The 18460-nt window shown below is 47.5% G+C and overlaps 1 protein-coding gene across 4 annotated transcripts; it reads left to right on the top strand.

Annotated features, from left to right (window-relative positions):
* Nucleotides 1-1150: 1150 nt before the first annotated feature.
* OS9 (OS9 endoplasmic reticulum lectin) lies at nt 1151-16913 on the top strand. Of its 4 annotated transcripts, none has more exons than XM_008148712.3 (15): nt 1151-1335; nt 1758-1934; nt 3202-3265; nt 3402-3478; nt 3648-3746; nt 11430-11640; nt 11752-11853; nt 12057-12157; nt 12576-12627; nt 13309-13397; nt 13615-13890; nt 14164-14353; nt 15431-15595; nt 15773-15885; nt 16164-16913. In XM_008148712.3, the coding sequence occupies exons 1-15, from the start codon at nt 1174-1176 to the stop codon at nt 16287-16289; spliced, it is 2004 nt and encodes a 667-aa protein (XP_008146934.2). In that variant the 5' UTR covers nt 1151-1173; the 3' UTR covers nt 16290-16913. The 4 variants fall into 4 exon arrangements, with proteins under 4 accessions (XP_008146934.2, XP_028012192.2, XP_008146937.2 ...); XM_028156391.2 differs by having other exon boundaries at nt 11749-11853; XM_008148715.2 differs by lacking the exon at nt 15431-15595.
* The last annotated feature ends 1547 nt before the right edge of the window (nt 16914-18460 follow it).

Raw genomic sequence — 18460 nt, 5'->3', positions numbered from 1 at the left:
TTCTTGGCATTGACTCCACGAGATGTTGAAGGGTGATGCGAGGAATCTGACACCATGCCTGATGAATAGCACTGTCCAGTTCTGTGAGATTTGATGGTTGTGGAACCAGCTGCCTGATGGCTCTTTTAACTTCGTCCCACAAATGCTCAATTGGATGGAGATCTGGTGATTGTGGGGGCCACCTAAGCAAGGTAAAGCCTCCCTCATGTTCTTGAAACCATTCCTGCACAATACGAGCACCGTGGCATGGCGCATTGTCTTGTTGGAAGAAGCCATCTCCATTGGGATACGCCATCAACATGATAGGATGAACTTGATCAGCAACGATACTTAGGTATGTTGTGCTATTCAGACGTTGTTCCACACGAATTAAAGGGCCCAAATCATGCCAGGAAAACATGCCCCAAACCATAACACTGCCCCCACCAGCTTGAAGGGTTGTACTCATGCATGTGGGGTGCTTGCTTTCATGCTGTTTCCGCGAAATTCCCACTCTGCCATCTGCATGATGCAACTGGAAACGTGATTCATCGGACCACATGACTTTTTTCCAATGCTCGACTGTCCAATCCTTGTGTTCCTGTGCGAATTGGAGACGTTTTATCTTGGTAACTGCAGACAGCAAAGGTGTTCGAACAGGCCTTGGGCTTCCATATCCCATACGATGCAGTGTACGGCTAATTTGCCTACAAACGTCAGGTGGTCATAATCATCTGGCCACTCAGTGTAAATTGAAAAGAGAAATGCTTTTATGTAATCGTTTGTTTTGCAACAAGTATTATCTTTCAGGGGCGTTGTGTGCACCCACCCATTGGCGTCAATCCTCCGCATGGCGAGGGTCGGATAAAATTCAAGAAAGGATAAAAAAGGACTAAGAGATGCAAGCGACAGCTGAGCGAGGACAGAATCAAACCGCCCCTGGGAGAGGGTGGGAGGGAGTCTGATCTCGTCGATGATTGGTTGACGTCTCGGGCCAATCACGCGTAGAGAGTGGTTTTGCTCGTCGTGGTGACCCACCTCCGCTTGGGCTTTGGGGCCACGCTTACAAATGGGACGCGGGAACGTGAGAGGGACAGCACACCTAGCCAATGAGACTTTGGGGTGTTCATAGACGTGTGAGGCCGCTGCCAGGTTTAGGGCGGAAGGAGTTCTGGATACGAAGAGGAGCGAAAGATGGCGGCAGAACCTCTGCCGTCCAGGCTGTTGGGGCTGCTGCTTTTGGGGTTCCTGTTACCCGCTAGCCTCACGGGTGGTGTCGGGAGCCTGAACCTGGAGGAGCTGAGTGAGATGCGTTATGGGATCGAGATCCTGCCGTTGCCCGTTATGGGAGGGCAGGTGAGGAGGCGTAGAGCGGCGAGGGTCCGGGGCAAGGGGCAGGGGGAAAGGTAGAGGAAGAAAGGCTGCTGTGGAGTCCGCGGCGCAGCCTACGGAGAATCGGGAAGAGTAGGTGGGAGTTTTACGACGTTTGCTGCGAATCGCAGACGGAGACCCACTCCCTGGGCGCCGGGGCCGGGAGGGCGGGGCTTCCCGCTGTCAGCTTGGGTCCTAGTTCCTCTTCGGAACACCCCCACCCTCCGCTCCCTGGAGAAGTGGGAGCACCCTCTCCCCTCGCGCGGCGAGCACGTCTGGAGGACCTGTGGCTTGTTCTGTTTTGGCTGGGCTTTCCCCCAGGATGCGAAGAGGGCTCTCATTGTCCTCACTGACCCCCGCCTCTCTGTGCCTCCCTGTCCCCCGACTGTCCCTCACTTCTGCCCCAGAGCCAAGCTTCGGACGTGGTGATTGTTTCCTCTAAGTACAAGCAGCGCTATGAATGTCGCCTGCCAGCTGGAGCCATTCACTTCCAGCGTGAAAGGGAGGAGGAGACACCTGCTTACCAAGGACCTGGGATCCCCGAATTGTTGAGCCCAATGAAAGATGCTCCTTGCCTGCTGAAGGTAAAGGGGACGGGTGGATGGAGTGAGGGCTTGGGAACTAGCTGTCTGCCTGAGAACCAGAATGCCAGTGAGTAAGGTGGGATGAGGAGGACCTGTCAGAGTTAAGAAGGCCATTGGAGCCCGGCTGGCGTGGCTCAATGGTTGAGCATCGACCTATGAACCAGGAGATCACAGTTCTTTTCCCCCGTCAGGGCACATGCCCGGGTTGTGGGCTCCATCCCAAATAGGGGGTGTGCAGGAGGCAGCCAATCAATGATTCTCTCTTATCATTGATGTTTCTCTCTCCCTCTCCCTTCCTCTCTGAAATCAATAAAAATATATTTTTTAAAGAAGGCCATTGAAGGAGTTGACATGTTGTACAGACAGGAAAGAAGTAAAGAATCTTGCAACCACTGATGCTGAATGTAGAGGAGGATCAGGATAGATCTCAGCATAAGGGTTAAGCCGAGATTGAGGTGCCTAAAGCAGGTCAGTGCCTGGTAAGAGGAGCACTCCCCGGGAGAAGCCTTCCGGGTGAAGTCACTCGCTCTCCTTATCACTCTGCCCCAGTGTCCTATTTTATTTTCCCTATGGCACTTCTCATGATCTGAAATCATCTTATTAACTGAATCATAAGTTTATTTATTTTTGGTTTGAGTCCAAGCATTAGAATGTAAGTCCATGAGGTCAGAGACTTTATCTTGTTCATAACTGTATCCGCAGTGACTAGAATAGCACAAGAAATGTTGTAGAAGTTCAATTAACATTTTATGTTTCCCTGGTCTGAGTGCTTCAAGAATACCATGATTTCTTACTTTTATGTAGAACAAAAAAAGGTTTTTAAAGAAGAGGTGTAGAAAGCCCACAGGTGGAAAACGGACTCTTTTTTTTTTTTTCTTTAAGATTTTTTAAAATTTTTAGAGAGAGAGAAACATTGGGGATGTAAGAGGGAAACTTCAATTGGCTGTCTCCTGCATGCCCCCTGCTGGGGATGTGCCCTGAGCCTGACTTGAACCGGCAGCCTTTCTGTGCACTGGATGATGCCCAACCAACTGCGCCACACCGGCCAGGGTGAAAACAGATTTTAGAGGCAGCTCTTTGAGTCACAGAGTAAAACAGCCCTCCTTCCACTCTGAGAATCTGGCGAATTGAGCGTGGAAGCAAAGGGAGATGAGAAGTGGCTGAGAGGTTATATGTCTTGGAGCCAGGAGTGATCTGGTTCTAAGAAGAGACATCTGCACTCCATCTCCATGATTGGTGTATGTTTGTTTGTTTTTTTAATTGTCAGACCAAGGACTGGTGGACATATGAATTCTGTTATGGACGCCACATCCAACAGTACCACATGGAAGGTGACTCACACCTACATTTTCCCTAAGCCCTCAGCAACCCATCATGGAAGGTGACCTGCCTCCCCAGTCCCCTCCCCTGCTAGTCTTTTTAGAAAAGAATAACTGTGATTCACTGTGGTTTGTCTTTCTCTTGCAGATTCAGAGATCAAAGGTGAAGTCCTCTATCTGGGCTACTACCAATCAGCCTTCGACTGGGATGATGAAACAGCCAAGGTGGCAGGAGTGTGGGACTGGGAGGGAAGGGTTGCTGGCTTCAGACTAAAAGCCCTGACAAGAAGGGGAGGGTCAGGATTAGCTGCCATGTTTCTTAGAGCTTGGTGGCCATTCTTCCTCCTTTCTCTCTTTCTCACATCCTCCCTCTCCTGCCTGATGTCCTCCCCAGGCCTCCAAGCAGCATCGCCTGAAACGCTACCACAGCCAGACCTATGGCAATGGGTCCAAGTGCGACCTCAATGGGAGGCCCCGGGAGGCTGAAGTTCGGGTGAGTCTTGAAAGAGGGAAGTTGATACTTCCTCGGTGACAATTCACATTCTAATGGAAGAATACAAGGTTGCATTTTATAGTCAAGAGGGTCTTTCCCAGGCCCTAAAGCCTAAGTTGAAGACTCATATTTCCAGCTATCAGCTGGATGTCACTGCCTGGAGATTCAGAAGCACTTCTAGCCCTCATTTCCCAAATCCTGCCCTCTAGAAGCCCAAACACGCTTACTCTTTTGTGCATGTTTCTCCTTTCTGTCACCTAAGCTAGAAACTTGAGTGTTGTTATTGACTCTTCTTTCTCCGTCTCTGTCCTTTCTTCATGTAATGACTCTTCCATGAGGCCCTGCTGGCGTAGGTATTGGGCTCCGCTCTGGGGATACATTGTGGGCAAACACGCAGCCCCTGCCCTCATGGAATGCATGGTCTGGAAAGGAAGACAGATGTTTGCACTCGCTTGCTTTTTTCTCGATTCCTTTATTCTACTCGGGATTTAATTTTTTAAATACCCCAGATTTTACAAAGCACGGCAGTAGAATAAAAAACTGGAGTTTCTTTTCATACAAACTTATTTATTTGGATTTTTTTATATTTCAAATTATTGATACATTCAAAGAGTATAAAAAGAGCTGCTACCGATGCTAACCGTGTCGAGTCACACTCGACATCCGAGTGCAAAAGGTTAAAGGAATCACAGAGTCCTGCCAGTGTGGCTCAGTGGTTGAGCATCGACCCATGAACCCGGAGGTCACGGTTCGATTGCCGGTCTCTGGTGGGGACACATGCTTAATCCCCAGTAGTGGGTATGCAGGAGGCAGCTGAGCGGCGATTCTCTTTCATCATTGATATTTCTTATCTTGCTCTCCCTCTCCCTTCTTTTATCTGAAATCAATTTTTTAAAAAAATCACAGGAATGAGCCGAAACCAGTTTGGCTCAGTGGATAGAGCGTCGGCCTGCGGACTCAAAGGTCCCAGGTTCGATTCCGGTCAGGGGCATGTGCCTTGGTTGCGGGCGCATCCCTAGTGGGGGGTGTGCAGGAGGCAGCTCATGGATGTTTCTCTCTCATCGATGTTTCTAACTCTCTATCCCTCTCTCTTCCTCTCTGTAGAAAATAAATAAAAATATTTTTAAAAAATATTTTTTAAAAAAAATCACAGGAATGAGTCTGTGATTACAAACTGAGGAGTGATGTGAAGAAAAGGAATTTAGTTCTCAGTAAATACCAAAGCCCATTCATTCTATTCTAGATTTATCTCAACTCTCCTCTTTTTTCCTATGCTTGGTACCTTCATCTCTCACCTGCATAACTACCAATAGCCTCTAAATATGTCTTCCTGATCTAGTGGTCCTTAGTGAGTTCAGGCAGGCAGGCAGATGCATTGTGGGAAAAGTTTCTTAGGTGATTCTAATGTGTATTCACAAACACATCTGTAGAGAGCCACATGACACAAGAATTATCTTTCTGCCCTAACTGGTTTGGCTCAGTGGATAGAGCATCGGCCTGTGGACTGAGGGGTCCCAGGTTCGATTCCGGTCAAGGGCTTGTGCCTTGGTTGCGGGCACATCCCCAGTGTGGGGTGTGCAGGAGGCAGCTGATCGATGTTTCTCTCTCATCGATGTTTCTAGCTCTGTATTTTTTTAAAAAAAGAATTATCTTTCTGTAATTCAGATTTTCACATGCAATTGTGTGCTGGTAAATGTTGAACAGCCAGTTGCCAGGGTGTAGGGTAAAGGGGGAAAGAGGGGAGCCCTGATTTATAATGTTTGCCAATATCCATAGTATAAATATTCTCACCATGGCTCAATTCGTGCTATCACCATGATGTCGACTGTCTTACAACATTCCTGAAAATTTCCCAGTGGCTCTTGTGAACTGGTGTGAGCACACCAGCACACCACTGTAGGCATCTGTCACTTCTCTGCCCAGACTGGAAAACCTTTGATGATTGTGCCTTGTTTAAAGGGTAAGGTCCAGCCGAAACCGGTTTGGCTCAGTGGATAGAGCGTCGGCCTGCGGACTGAAAGGTCCCAGGTTCAATTCTGGTCAAGGGCATGTACCTTGGTTGCGGGCACATCCCCGGTGGGGGGTGTGCAGGAGGCAGCTGATCGATGTATCTCTCTCATCGATGTTTCTAACTCTCTATCCCTCTCTCTTCCTCTCTGTAAAAAAATCAATAAAAAATATATTTTAAAAAAGAGTAAGGTCCAAATATTTCAACTCACATCAACGTGGTAGCAGTGAAGGTGGTGGAAAGCAGTTAGATTCTGAAGGTATTTTGAAGGTAGAGCCAATAAGATTTGTTGATAGATTGGATGTGGGGTGGAGTCAAGTATGACTCCAGGGTTTTTAGCTTGAGCAGCTGGGAGAATAGAATTGTCATTTAGTAAAGTGGGAAGGAACAGGTTTGGAGGAGGAAGCTAGGTTGGTGTTGGGCATATGAAGGCCAAGTTGCCTATTAGACATCCTAGTGGTGATATCCAATTGGTAGTTGGCTCTGGTATTCTGAAGTTAGGGATGAGGTCTGGCCTGGAGATAAAAATACTCATTGTGTTTCTGTCCCACTGGCCCTTTTTCTGGCCTCTGAACCAGCAGGTCTCATTGTTGCTATCACATAGAGCTAATTTTCCACAGATATTTGAATGGCTGGGGCCATCCTCTCATTCAGATTACATATCCCTGTGACACCTCCACAGGGAGACCTGACGTAGGCACACAAACACACCCATGAGCAAACACGTGCGCACCCCTTTCTCCCATTCTGATACTCACCTATAGAGCTTTATATTCTTCCAAGTATCCATATCATTTCCTGAAATTATCTTCTTTGTTTGAGTTTAATCTCTCTGTCTACCCACACTAGAATAAGCTCCAGGAAGGCAGGGACAATGCCTGTCTTATTTTCTGATGTATCCTCAGTGCCTGAAACAGTGCCTAGCAACAAGTAAGATGATGGTGGCTCCTGTTACTGAGACAGCTATACTGGAAAGAGGAGTAGGTTTGGTGAAGGGAAATGATTTTGGTTTTGAACAGGATGATTTTAGTGCCTGCAGGTATCCAAGTTAGAGATATCTGAGGAGGCTGTTGGATCTGTGGGCCTGGAGCTCAGGAGAGTGATCTGAGTTGAACACAGAGGGCTGAGAGTCGTCAGCGTATTGGTTATGATTGGAGTCATGGTATGGATAAAGTCCCCCCCAAAGAAACAGTACGCTAGTATAGTGAGAAAAGTGGGACAGAACTTTGCGGGAGCTGACGTCGAAAGCAAGGGCAGAAAGGAGCTTTGCCAAGGAGAAAGGGCCAGAGAGAAGACTGGTGACATGGAACCCAGGAAGGACATATCTCAACCAGAGACTGGTCCATGTTGTTGGCTGCACTGAACCTTCAAAGAAAAGGAGAATTAAAAACTGTGCATGATCATGGGAGTTATTATTTTAATAAAATGAAAGGATGCACATAGAAATAAAAAATTCAGATGGTAGGCATGAGAACCAGATAAAGATTTCTAACTCCTCTACTCTTTATCACCCCCGACCAGTCCTTTGGTTGGATTTAATGACAGAGGTCATTGGTGTCTCTGCTAGAGCAGTTACAGTGGGTGGTGAAGATGAGGTGTTGAGGAAAGTGATGAAGTCTGGCTACGAAGAGAGGGAAAGGTGAGTGCTAGTGAGAGGGGCTGTGGGTTTGGGGAGGGTGCTACTTTATTATTTTTTGTTTCAAGATGGGGCCTTTTTTTTTTATAGCATAGTGGTTAGACATTTTGTAACTTAGGAAGTGATCCATCTGATATAAGTCTAGGACACACCTGACAACATAGGAAGTTATTACAATATTATTGATGGTATTCCCTATGCTGTACTTTACATCCCCGGGACTATTTTGTGATTGCCAATTTGTACATTTGTACTTCTCTCTCTCTCTCTCTCTCTCTCTCTCTCTCTCTCTCTCTCTCTCTCTTATGGTTTTATTAACACAAAGACAGCGTGCACACAGTCTGTCTATTCATTTTCTTCGCTGCACAGCCTGGCATTGGGATTGGTGGCTCATAATCATTGACTGGCTGCCTCCTGCACGCCCCCTACTGGGAATCGAGCCCACAACCAGGGCATGTGTCCTTGACCAGAATCAAACCCGGGACCCTTTAGTCCCCACAGGCTGACGCTCTATTCACTGAGCCAAACTGGCTAGGGCTAAATATTTTTATTGCCCAACCAGCGTGGCTCAGTGGTTGAGTATTAACCTATGAACCAGGAGGTCACAGTTTGATTTTTTTAAAATATATTTTTCATTGATTTCAGAGTGGAAGGGAGAGGAGAGAGAGAGATAGAAACATCAATGATGAGAGAGAATCATTGATTGGTTGCCTTCTGTACACCCCACACTAGAGTTTGAGCCCACAACCTGGGCATGTGCCCTGACTGGGAATCGAACCATGACCTCCTGGTTCATAGGTCGGCGCTCAATCACTGAGCCATGCCGGCCGGGCTGGAGTTAATTTTTGTACATATAGTATGAGTTAGGAGTCCATCTTCATTCTTTTTTTTTTTTTAAGCTTTTTCTTTATATATATATATATATATATATATATATATATTGATTTCAGGGAGGAAGGGAGAGGGAGATAGAAACACCAATAATGAGAGAGAATCATTGATTGCCTCCTGCACAACCCCCACTGGGGATCAAGCCCACAACATGGGCATATGCCCTTGATTGGAGTTGAACCGAGGACCCTTCAGTCCACAGGCCAACATTCTATCCACTGAGCCAAACCAGCTCGGGCCATCTTCATTCTTTTATATGTTGACATCCAGTTGTTGATCATTTGTTGAAAACACTTATTCCCATTGAATTATCTTGGTAACCTTGTTGCAAATAAAATTATGATAAAAGTGAAGGTTAATTTCTGGACTCTCAATTCTGTTTCATTGGTCTATATATCTATACTTATTTAAGTACCAAACTGTCTTGATTATTGTAGATTTATAGCAAGTTAAGTGTGAGTCTTCCAGTTTTGTTCTTTTTCAAGATTGTTTTGACTATTTAGATTAGAATCCCTTGAATTTTCATATGAATTTTAGGATTAGTTTGTTAATTTCTGCAAACAAGGAAACTGGAATTTTGATGGAGATTGCATTGACTCTAAAAATCAATTTGGGGAGTATTGTCATCCTTTTAAAAAAAATTTTTAGGGAGAAACATTGATTTGTTCCACTTATTTATTCATTCATTGGTTGATTCTTGTATATGTTCTGACCAGGGATCAAACCCGAAACCTTGGTATACTGGGATAACACCGTAACCACCTAAGCTACCTTGCCAGTGTAGGAGTATTACCATCTTAACAATATTAAGTCTTGAGCCCTAACCAGTTTGGCTCAGTGGATAGAGCGTCGGCCAGTGTACTCAAGGGTCCCAGGTTCTATGGTCAAGGGCATGTACCTTGGTTTTGGGCACATCCCCAGTAGGGGGCGTGCAGGAGGCAACTGATCTATGTTTCTAACTCTCTATCCCTCTCCCTTCCTCTCTGTAAAAAATCAATAAGGTATATATTTTAAAAAAAGAACCTTCATATTTAAAATATACATATATTAAGTCTTATAATTTATGAACATGGATGTCTTTCCACTTATTTAAGTCTTTAATTTCTTTCAACAATGTTTTATAGTTTTTAGAGTATAAGTTTATACTTTATTTTGCTACATTTATTCCCAATTATTTTATTTTTTTGATGCTATTGCAAATGTAATTATTTTATTAACCTTTTGCACTCGGATGTCGAGTGTGACTCGACACAGTTAGCATTAGAATAAAGGAATCGAGAAAAAAGCAAGCGAGTGCAAAGGGTTAATTTTATTTTTGAGGGTTGTGCATTGCAGGTATGTAGAAATACCGTACAATTGATTCCTCTATTCTGCAACCTTATGGAACTCGTTTATCAGTTCTAATAGTTTTTTTAGTGAATTTCTTTGGATTATCTGTACACAAGATCAGGTCATCTGTAAATAAAGGTCATTTTTCCTCCCAACCTAGTTGCCTTGCATTTCATTTTATTGTCTAATTGCTCTGGTCAGAAGCTCCAGTACAACTTTGAATACAAGTGACACAAGCAGACATCCTTGTCTTCTTCCTGATCTTAGGGGGAAACTGTTCAGTTTTTCACCATGAAGTATGGTGTTAGCTGTGGATTTTTAATAGATGCCTTTAATCAGATTAATGAAGTCCCCTTCTATTTCTAGTTTGTTGTTTTGGTCATGAAGAGGTATTGAATTTTGTCAAATGCTTTTTCTATGTCCATTGAGATGAACATGTGGTTTTTTAAAAAATATTTTTATTGATTCTTTACAGAGAGGAAGGGAGAGGGATATAGTGTTAGAAACATCGATGAGAGAGAAACATCGATCAGCTGCCTCCTGCACACCCCCCACTGGGGATGTGCCCACAACCAAGGTACATGCCCTTGACCAGAATCGAACCTGGGACCCTTCAGTCTGCAGGCTGATGCTCTATCCATTGAGCCAAACTGGTTAGGGCTGAACATGTGGTTTTTGTCCTTTATTCTATTGATAGGGAGTTTTAATTACATTAATTGATTTTTTTATGTTTTCCCAACCTTTTAATCCTGGAATAAATCCTTCTTGGTCATGGTGTGTAATCCTTTTTACATGTAGCTGAATTCAGTTAACTAGTATTACTTAAGGACTTGCGGTAGGTCTGTATTCATAAAAGATTTTATCCTGTGGCTTCCTTTTCTTATGATATCTTTGTCTGGATATGGTATCAGGGTTATATTGGACTTATTGAATGAGTCGGGAAGTATTCCCTTCTCTTCTATTTTTTGGAAAGAGTTTGAGGAGCATTGCTTTTTATTACTTTAAAAAATATATATATGTTTTTCTTGATTATTTATTTATTTATTGATGAGAGAGAGAGAGAGAAACATTGGTTTGTTGTTCCATTTAGTATTTATGCATTCATTGGTTGACTCTTGTATGTGCCCTGCTGAGAGATCGAACCCACAACTTTGGTGTATTGGGATGATGCTCTAAGCAACTGAGCTTCCCAGCCAGGGGTTCATTCATTTTTTAGAGAGAGAAGAAGGGAGAGAGAAACATAGATCGGCTGCCTCCTGCACGCCCCCTACCGGGGATTGAGCCTGCAACTTCTAGGTCCATGGGATGATTCACTAACCAAGCCACACTAGCCAATGCTATTTATTACTTTTTATTTATTTATATTTTTTAATATATTTCTATTGATTTCACAGGGGAAGGGAGAGGGAGAGAGATAGAAACATCAGTGATGAGTGAGAATCATTAATTGGCTGCCTCCTGCATGCCCCCTACTGGGGATTGAGCCTGCAACCTGGGCATGTGCCCCTGACCAGAATCCAACCTGGGACCCTTCAGTCCGCAGTCGGACGCTCTATCCACTGAGCCAAACCAGCTAGGGCCACAAAGCCTTTTCCATATGGTAGATGGTAGTGGTGGGCTGCATTCTCTCCAGACAAGCCTTATACCTTTCAGACATCTGCTTTAACTCTACATCTCTTTCTTTGCATGTTCCATAATTTTTTGTTGAAAATTGGACATTTGAGGTAATATATTTTAGCAGTTCTGGATACAAATTCCCAAGAACTACAGGAGATTATTGGTGGTAATTACTATTTATTTGCCCTCTTTGTCTTGTCAGTTCCTCTGTGACGAGGGGGCTGGCATTTCCGGGGACTATATCGATCGTGTGGATGAGCCCTTGTCCTGCTCCTACGTGTTGACCATTCGGACTCCTCGGCTCTGTCCCCACCCTCTCCTCCGGCCCCCACCCAGTGCTGCTCCCCAAGCCATTCTCTGTCACCCTGCCCTACAGCCTGAGGAGTACATGGCCTACATTCAGAGGCAAGCTGGTGAGTGATTAAGAAAGGAAGGAGAGACATGGGGAGGGATAAGCAGAAGATAAAGTACAAAGAGCCCAGAGGAATGTGTCCCTGTCCTGCCTACCTGCTGTTTCTCAGTAGACTCAAAGCAGTATGGAGATAAAATGATGGAGGAGCTTCAAGACCTGGACCCTCAAATGTGGAGTGAGACCAAACCTGGGGTGATGCCCACAAAGAAAGCAGGTAGGACCTTGCTTCACCTGTCCCATGAAATTTGTCTCCATTTCTTTCCTCCCCAGTCTTGTCCTGGACTGACTTTCCAGTGTGGGGTGAAAAAGTGTATGGGCCCTTCTCCCTTGGTAATGGAGGAGGGAATGTCCTCATTCTATTTGTTCCCTTCCATTTCTCCCCTGCTTTCTGTTCCCTCCCTGTTCTCTCTATCCCAGCTGCAAGCCCAGCCAAGGATGACAGTAAGGAATCAGATTTTTGGAAGATGATTCATGAGCCAGAGGACCAAGTCCAAGGAGGGGAGGAGGCACAGGCTGAGGTGAGAGACAGCTTCCTTGCCATTTCTCTGATGAGGTTGAACCTGGGCTTTGGGATGGAGGGTCTCTCAAGCTGAGGTCATTATGACATGACCTGCATCTGTCCAGGGATGCAAGGATATAACCCAGAACCATTGCCTTAAGAGCATAAACAGCCCGGCTGGCATGGCTCAGTGGTTGAGCTTGACCTGTGAACCAGGAGGTCACGGTTAAATTCCCAGTCAGGGCACATGCCCAGGTTGTGGGCTCCCTCCCCAGTGTGGGGCCATGCAGGAGGCAGCCAGTCAATGATTCTGTCTCATCGTTGATATTTCTATCTCTCTTTCCCTCTCCCTTCCTCTCTGAAATCAATAAAAAAAATATATTTTTTAAAAAGAGTATAAATAGGTTTGCATATTTGACTCTGACTCTTCTCATCAGGACCAGGAACCAAACATTGAGCCAGCAGATCCAGCTCCAGGCTCTCCCAGTGGTGAGTAAACCTCCATGTCTCTTTTACTGTTTGAATGTATTTTCTGGTGGGCAGGGATCGCGGTAAGGGTAAAGGTAAACACTGGGAGGGAAGTTGGGCAGCCAGGCCAGCAGGGAATTCCTTTTTACAGGAATGTCCTCTGTAAACAATAGTTCTCTTCTATGGAGGTAGCAGACACAGTGGTTCCACTACTTACTGACTTTGTAATCTTGGATAATTTTACTTAACCTCAGTTTCCTCACCCCTAATGTGGATAATACTCCTACTTTAGAGGGCTGTTGTGAGATTCAATGGGAATGAATCTGTAGTTCATAGTAGAATGTCTGAAACTGAGTAAACTTCATGGAGAATAGGATCCAGGGAAGAGGAGCACTTGGCCCCAAAATGTCTTCTGGAGTCCTGAAAACTGGGGTGATTGCCAGAAGGGCCTCAGCAGTACGTGAAAGAGCGGGGGCCTTAGCAACTTGTAAGCATCCTTCTCTCAGCTGTGAGGCCACCTTACACCAGTGCTATGTTGGCCCCTATCTCGCTGACCAGTTAGCTCCTGGAGACCGGGACCATGTTCTTCCTTGGTCTCCTCAACTCTTCTCCTTAGGAGGTCAAAATAGAATTTAGAACACAACGGGGTTCTAAATTCTATTTTGGGTTTAAATAGGGTTCATTCCTATTTTTCCATCTCAGATTTTCAGAACAACGTGCAGGTCAAAGTCATCCGGAGTCCTGCGGACTTGATTCGATTGATAGAGGAGCTGAAAGGTGGAGCAAAAAAGGTATGGGCCCTGCTTAAGGGAGGGGTGGAACCTGCCTCCCTGGCGGCAGCCTTTGGAGAACCACCCTGACCTCAGCCTGAGCTGGGCCACATAGACTCACTCCCTGCCTTTACTCTTCTTCCGTCCCCCCTGCCACACCCCAGCTACTGTGTGTCCCCCACCATGGGTCTCTACTAAAACCCCACCCAACAATCTACCTTTTTCTTTTGGTCCCCAGGGGAAGCCAAATGCAGGCCAAGAGCAGCCTGAAGAAGATGCTGCAGAAGTCCCTCCAAGGGAACCAGAGGGGAAGGAAAAGGGTGACACCGAACATCAGAATGAGGTGGAAGAAGAGGAGGACGACGAGGATGAAGATGAAAATGATGATGAAAGGCAGTTACTGGGAGAATTTGAGAAGGAACTGGAAGGGATACTGCTCCCTTCAGACCGAGAGCGGCTCCGTTCAGAGGTGAAGGCTGGCATGGAGCGGGAGCTGGAGAACATTATCCAGGAGGTGAGCACAGCTCTTCCTCATTTGCTTCTGCAGCGTCTGCTCCTGTGGGCAAGACAGGCTGCGGGGCTGAAAGAGAACAAAGGTTAGCACCTAGCATAGCCTGGGGCCTGGGACAGGGCTCTCTGAAATGATCGCTGTTTATTTAATTAAAAGTGGGGATGGTGGGGAAGGGGGATCGGAAAGAGGGATGGGTCTTAGACATGACTCTCCTGTGGAGCACGGACCATTGCCTTTTACTGCCTTTGACTCTCCACTCCCCCTTGGGCACTCCAGACAGAGAAGGAGCTGGACCCAGATGGCCTGAAGAAGGAGTCAGAGCGGGATCGGGCTATGTTGGCCCTGACATCCACTCTCAACAAACTCATCAAAAGGCTGGAGGAAAAGCAGAGTCCAGAGCTGGTGAAGAAGCACAGGAAAAGGAAGGTCGTCCCCAGAAAACCTCCCCCCTCCTTCCGACCAGCAGGTGAGAGCTGTCATCCGGGAAGCCAAGTCCCTTGTTCTTTCCCTCCTGAGGGTGCTCACTCTCTTCCCTGTTTCTGAAACACTGTTCTCATTCCTGCCTTCTTCCCACCACCTCCATCCCTTTGCCTGGTTACCTCCTATTCATCCTTTGGAAAGCAGCTTCCAGAGCATGTCTGTCTTATTTCTGATGGCTTCCATGTGCACAGTGCTTAGCACTTTCACCGACACATGGTGGGTGATCAGTAGATCTTAACTGAGTGACAGTGCGCCTGTGAGCTGAAGGCCACACATCTGTGCAGGAGGCAGCCTTTCAACAGTTAGGACTTTGCACCAGGAGAGACCCCAGCTGGCAAGCTGTGAATAAGCAGCCAGCTGCTCGTAAGCCAATTGCCTGGGCAGACTTGAAGTTATTCCTTCTTCTTGCACCCGCCTTGTGTCCATTCCGTGGGGTTCGATGGCTGTGGAGATCAGACACCCCAAATGGAATGTTTGAGTTTCAAACCTTCCATCTTACTTTCTCTGTAAACAATTTGAGCACCAACAGGGGGAGAAGCAAACCACAGTTTTCCAACCTGCTGTTTCTTTTTTTGTTGTTGTTCAAATTGTAAGAGAAAGTTTATTAGGAAGTTACAGAGGTAGCAGAAATGAGCCAGCTGGGCTGCATGAGCTCAGGAAACAAGTTACAGAAGCAAAAGAAGGGTGCTTGGAGCTTAGGAGAGGGAAAGGCCGGAGAAATGCAGCTGGGAGGAAGAAGATGAGGCGGGGACAGGCACGGTCAAGCTCCCCAGAGGGAGAGCGTGCCTTGCTTCTTTAAACAAAACTTCTTTGATTTTTGAGAGGAAGCTGTAGGTGAGGAGCAGAATTATTGGGTCTGGATGGAAAAAGGGAGCTGCAAGTGGTGGAGGGAGCTTGCAGGCTGGAAGGGGTGGGGGGACTCGTTTACTTTGGGCCCTGGCTCCTACACATGTTTGAGGTGGAGTAACTGCCAAAGCCAATTGGCGGCTTAGGGAGAAGTGACCACGACAGCCCCGGAGTCACGGCTCTGCTTTGTGTCTCCCTGTGTGTCTCCCCCTCTAAGAGGAGGATCCCGAGCACAGAGTCCGGGTCCGGGTCACCAAGCTCCGTCACGGAGGCCCCAATCAGGATCTGACAGTCCTCGAGATGAAACGGGAAAACCCACAGCTGAAACAAATCGAGGGGCTGGTGAAAGAGCTGCTGGAGAGGGAGGGACTCACAGCCGAAGGTGGGCCCTGGGGGCGGGGCTGGATTCAGAGCTGTTGGAAGGGTTTGCTGCTGGAAACAGAGGGGCTGGGTCAAGGTGGACTGGAAGCCTGGCGGCTGGGGCCCTGGGGCGGGCAGAGGACCTGCACTGAAGCTCCCCCACTCCTCTCCTCTCACTGCCCATCCTGCTTCTTTCCAGGGAAAATTGAGATCAAAATTGTCCGGCCAGGGGCTGAAGGGACTGAGGAGGATGCACGCTGGCTGACTGATGAGGACACGAAAAACCTTAAGGAGATTTTCTTCAATATCTTGGTGAGAGGCATCCTACCTCCAAGTCCTGCACCTCCAGCCTGCCCCCTCCTCTAGTGCGCTGTGGTGTTGAGAGCATGGTTGAGTGACACAGGCACATCCCAGCCTTGCCGCTTTCTGAGCTTCAGTTTCCTCATCTGTATGGCAGGCTGGTGGTCCTGGCAGCGGGGCGTTTGGGCCCTTGGCAAGAACCCTGTGAGAAGTGTGTGCCCCTTTCCTGCCTTCCCCGTGCTGCTAGTTCTGGATCCTGCGGCTCACCCTGTTTCCCCCTCCCTTACCAGGTACAGGGAGCCGAAGAGGCGCAGAAGGAACGGCAGCGACAGAAAGAGCTGGAGAGCAATTACCGCAGGGTGTGGGGCTCTGGAGGCGGGGAGGGCACGGGGGACCTGGATGAGTTTGACTTCTGAGACCACTACTACCATCGGTTCACCAAGGAGTCCAGAGTCTTCCTCACCTGGCCCCACTGCCTCCCCACCCATCTCCTACCCCCTGGGACCCTGAAGGCAAAACAGCAGAGTAGAGCTGAGCTGTGGACTTCCGGGCCCCAGCCAGGGTGTGGAGGGGCCATGGGGTGAGTGCTGCTGCTACTGCTGAGAGCTTCCCTGAAGACCTCCCTAGGCCTGTGAGTGTTGCTCTCTCAGGCTCCTCCCCACAGCCCCTCCCTGTTATGTCCCCTAACTTGGTCCCTGTCCCCCCGACCCCCCTAGAGATCTTTGGAGTAGAGTAGAGCAGGGGAGCGTGGAGCCTGTGCTGTGGAGCAGGCCCTAAGAGACAGGTCCGACCCTGCCCCTGCTGCTGTTGGGAGTCACCTACCCCCTTCTTTGGATTGGCTTGGGATTTCCTGCTCCTTTCCCTTTCCACACTGTTCCCTACAATCTGAGTTGAGGCACCTTCCTCTGTGGCTGAGAAATGGGGAAAAGTTGCCCACCACCTCTGATACAATCCAGTGAAAAGGGTGGGGTACAGACCCGCCCATCATGTTCTTGAACAATCAGGTTTCTAAATAAAGAACTGGACCGTTACTCCATCAATCTTCTTTTTCTTTTTTTTTTTGGGGGGGGGGTGGGGCTTGGGCTGGATAGGTGGGGGGGTGGGGCTCAAGTAGGGAGGGAGTTGGTGCTCTCTTCAGGGCGGAGCACATGGTCTCATCCTCTTCGGTGCTCCACTCCTCCCAGGTGGTATCAGTGGGGCCTGGATTACAGAGGCGGCCAGGGCAGATAAGCAAGCCAGCCCAGTGGCCTGGCAAGGACTCAAACGCCTACAGTCCTGCCATTCCCTCCTTTTCCTCATCTGTCCATTTCTGTCCCTTCTCTTCTCCCCCTTTACTTCCTGAAAGCCAAATGCACACTACAGTGTTAGCCCCCCACGGGGCTTCCCCTTCTGCTGAACTCTCCCTGCTGCATCCTGCAGATCCTGTTTGCCAGCCACAGCCCATCCCCACCTGGCCACACCACTCCACATCTCCCAGAAAAGACCTCTACCTTTGGCCATGCCCAGAGAAAGGGCTGCTGCCCACAGCGGCTAGTTTCCTATATGCCAAGGGTCGGTGGGCCGGGGGAGGTGTCTCCACCTCTTCCTCATTGCCAAGTGCAGATGTGGATTCACCCAACCTCACCTTTCTCTCCCTCTCTGAGGTGTACAGCCTTTCTGACTGTACAAGGTAAGACAAGAGCTAGAGGGCATGAACTCCCAGGTCTCCAAAATGGAAAGTGAGATTCGTTATTGTTGAAGGAGGTTGTATGAGACTGACCCTTGTCTTGTTGTGCGGTTATTGCGCGCGTTACACATAAATTGTTTTACTTAGAAATGTAATGGGTAGATGTATAAAACCCCGCTTCCCCAGATCCATTTGTGTATCTTGAAGAGAAGGATGCTTCACTTGTGCAAAATCAGGCAACTGTAGTCAGCATGCTGGGTTCAAATCCTCACCCCGCTTACAATCAGCAGAGCCTTGGACAAGATATCTAACTTTTCAGGTGCTGTTTCCTCTAGGGTAAATTATGGATAATTATACTGGCCTTGTAGGGTGGTTTTGAGGATTGAATGAGACAGGATGTGTCATGCTCCTAGCCCAGTCTCTGATCCACAGTAAGTGCAGAAGAGACTGGATGGAGGCAAGAGCCTTAGAAGGAATCCCAAAATTGATCAGAAGTCACAATAGAATCTTTTAGGATGTGAGGTAGGGAGAAGCTGGGGCAGGAGGGTTACTGGTTTGATGCAGATGGAGTCTTATCAGAAAACAGAGTTCTAGAATCCTCATTAGATGTAATCATTTTGTACTTCTGATAGTAAATTCTTTTACTTTCCTTTGGCTGGTGGTGAAAATCCCATGGAGGAGCTTGGTCTGCCCCAGCTGTGCTAAGGCAAACTAAAGGAGTGGAGCAGGGTGTGTGGCAGATGGCAACCAGATGGGGGGGTGGGGTAGGGCAGATGGTAGTAAGAATTGAGGTAAGGACACCCGAGGCAAGCTGGGATGGTGGCATGGGTATCAGCTCTCCTTCAGCCCCACAGGGAGTCCCCTTCTAGAGTCCCATCCTGACATCAGCTGGAGGGCATGGTATTTTGTCACCCATCCACT

The sequence above is a fragment of the Eptesicus fuscus genome, chromosome 7, assembly GCF_027574615.1.
Source record: "Eptesicus fuscus isolate TK198812 chromosome 7, DD_ASM_mEF_20220401, whole genome shotgun sequence".
NCBI lineage: Eukaryota > Metazoa > Chordata > Mammalia > Chiroptera > Vespertilionidae > Eptesicus > Eptesicus fuscus.
The sequence above is the reverse complement of the archived record's forward strand: the minus strand, read 5'-3'. Positions and strand labels throughout refer to the sequence as shown.

Bases quoted from the DNA above. Each gene is read 5' to 3' on its own strand.
- OS9 (XM_028156391.2), top strand. From the start codon at position 1,174: ATGGCGGCAGAACCTCTGCCGTCCAGGCTGTTGGGGCTGCTGCTTTTG. The intron at 1,336-1,757 runs GTGAGGAGGCGT...CTTCTGCCCCAG, and splicing joins TGCCCGTTATGGGAGGGCAG to AGCCAAGCTTCGGACGTGGT. The intron at 14,354-15,430 runs GTGAGAGCTGTC...TCCCCCTCTAAG, and splicing joins CCCCTCCTTCCGACCAGCAG to AGGAGGATCCCGAGCACAGA.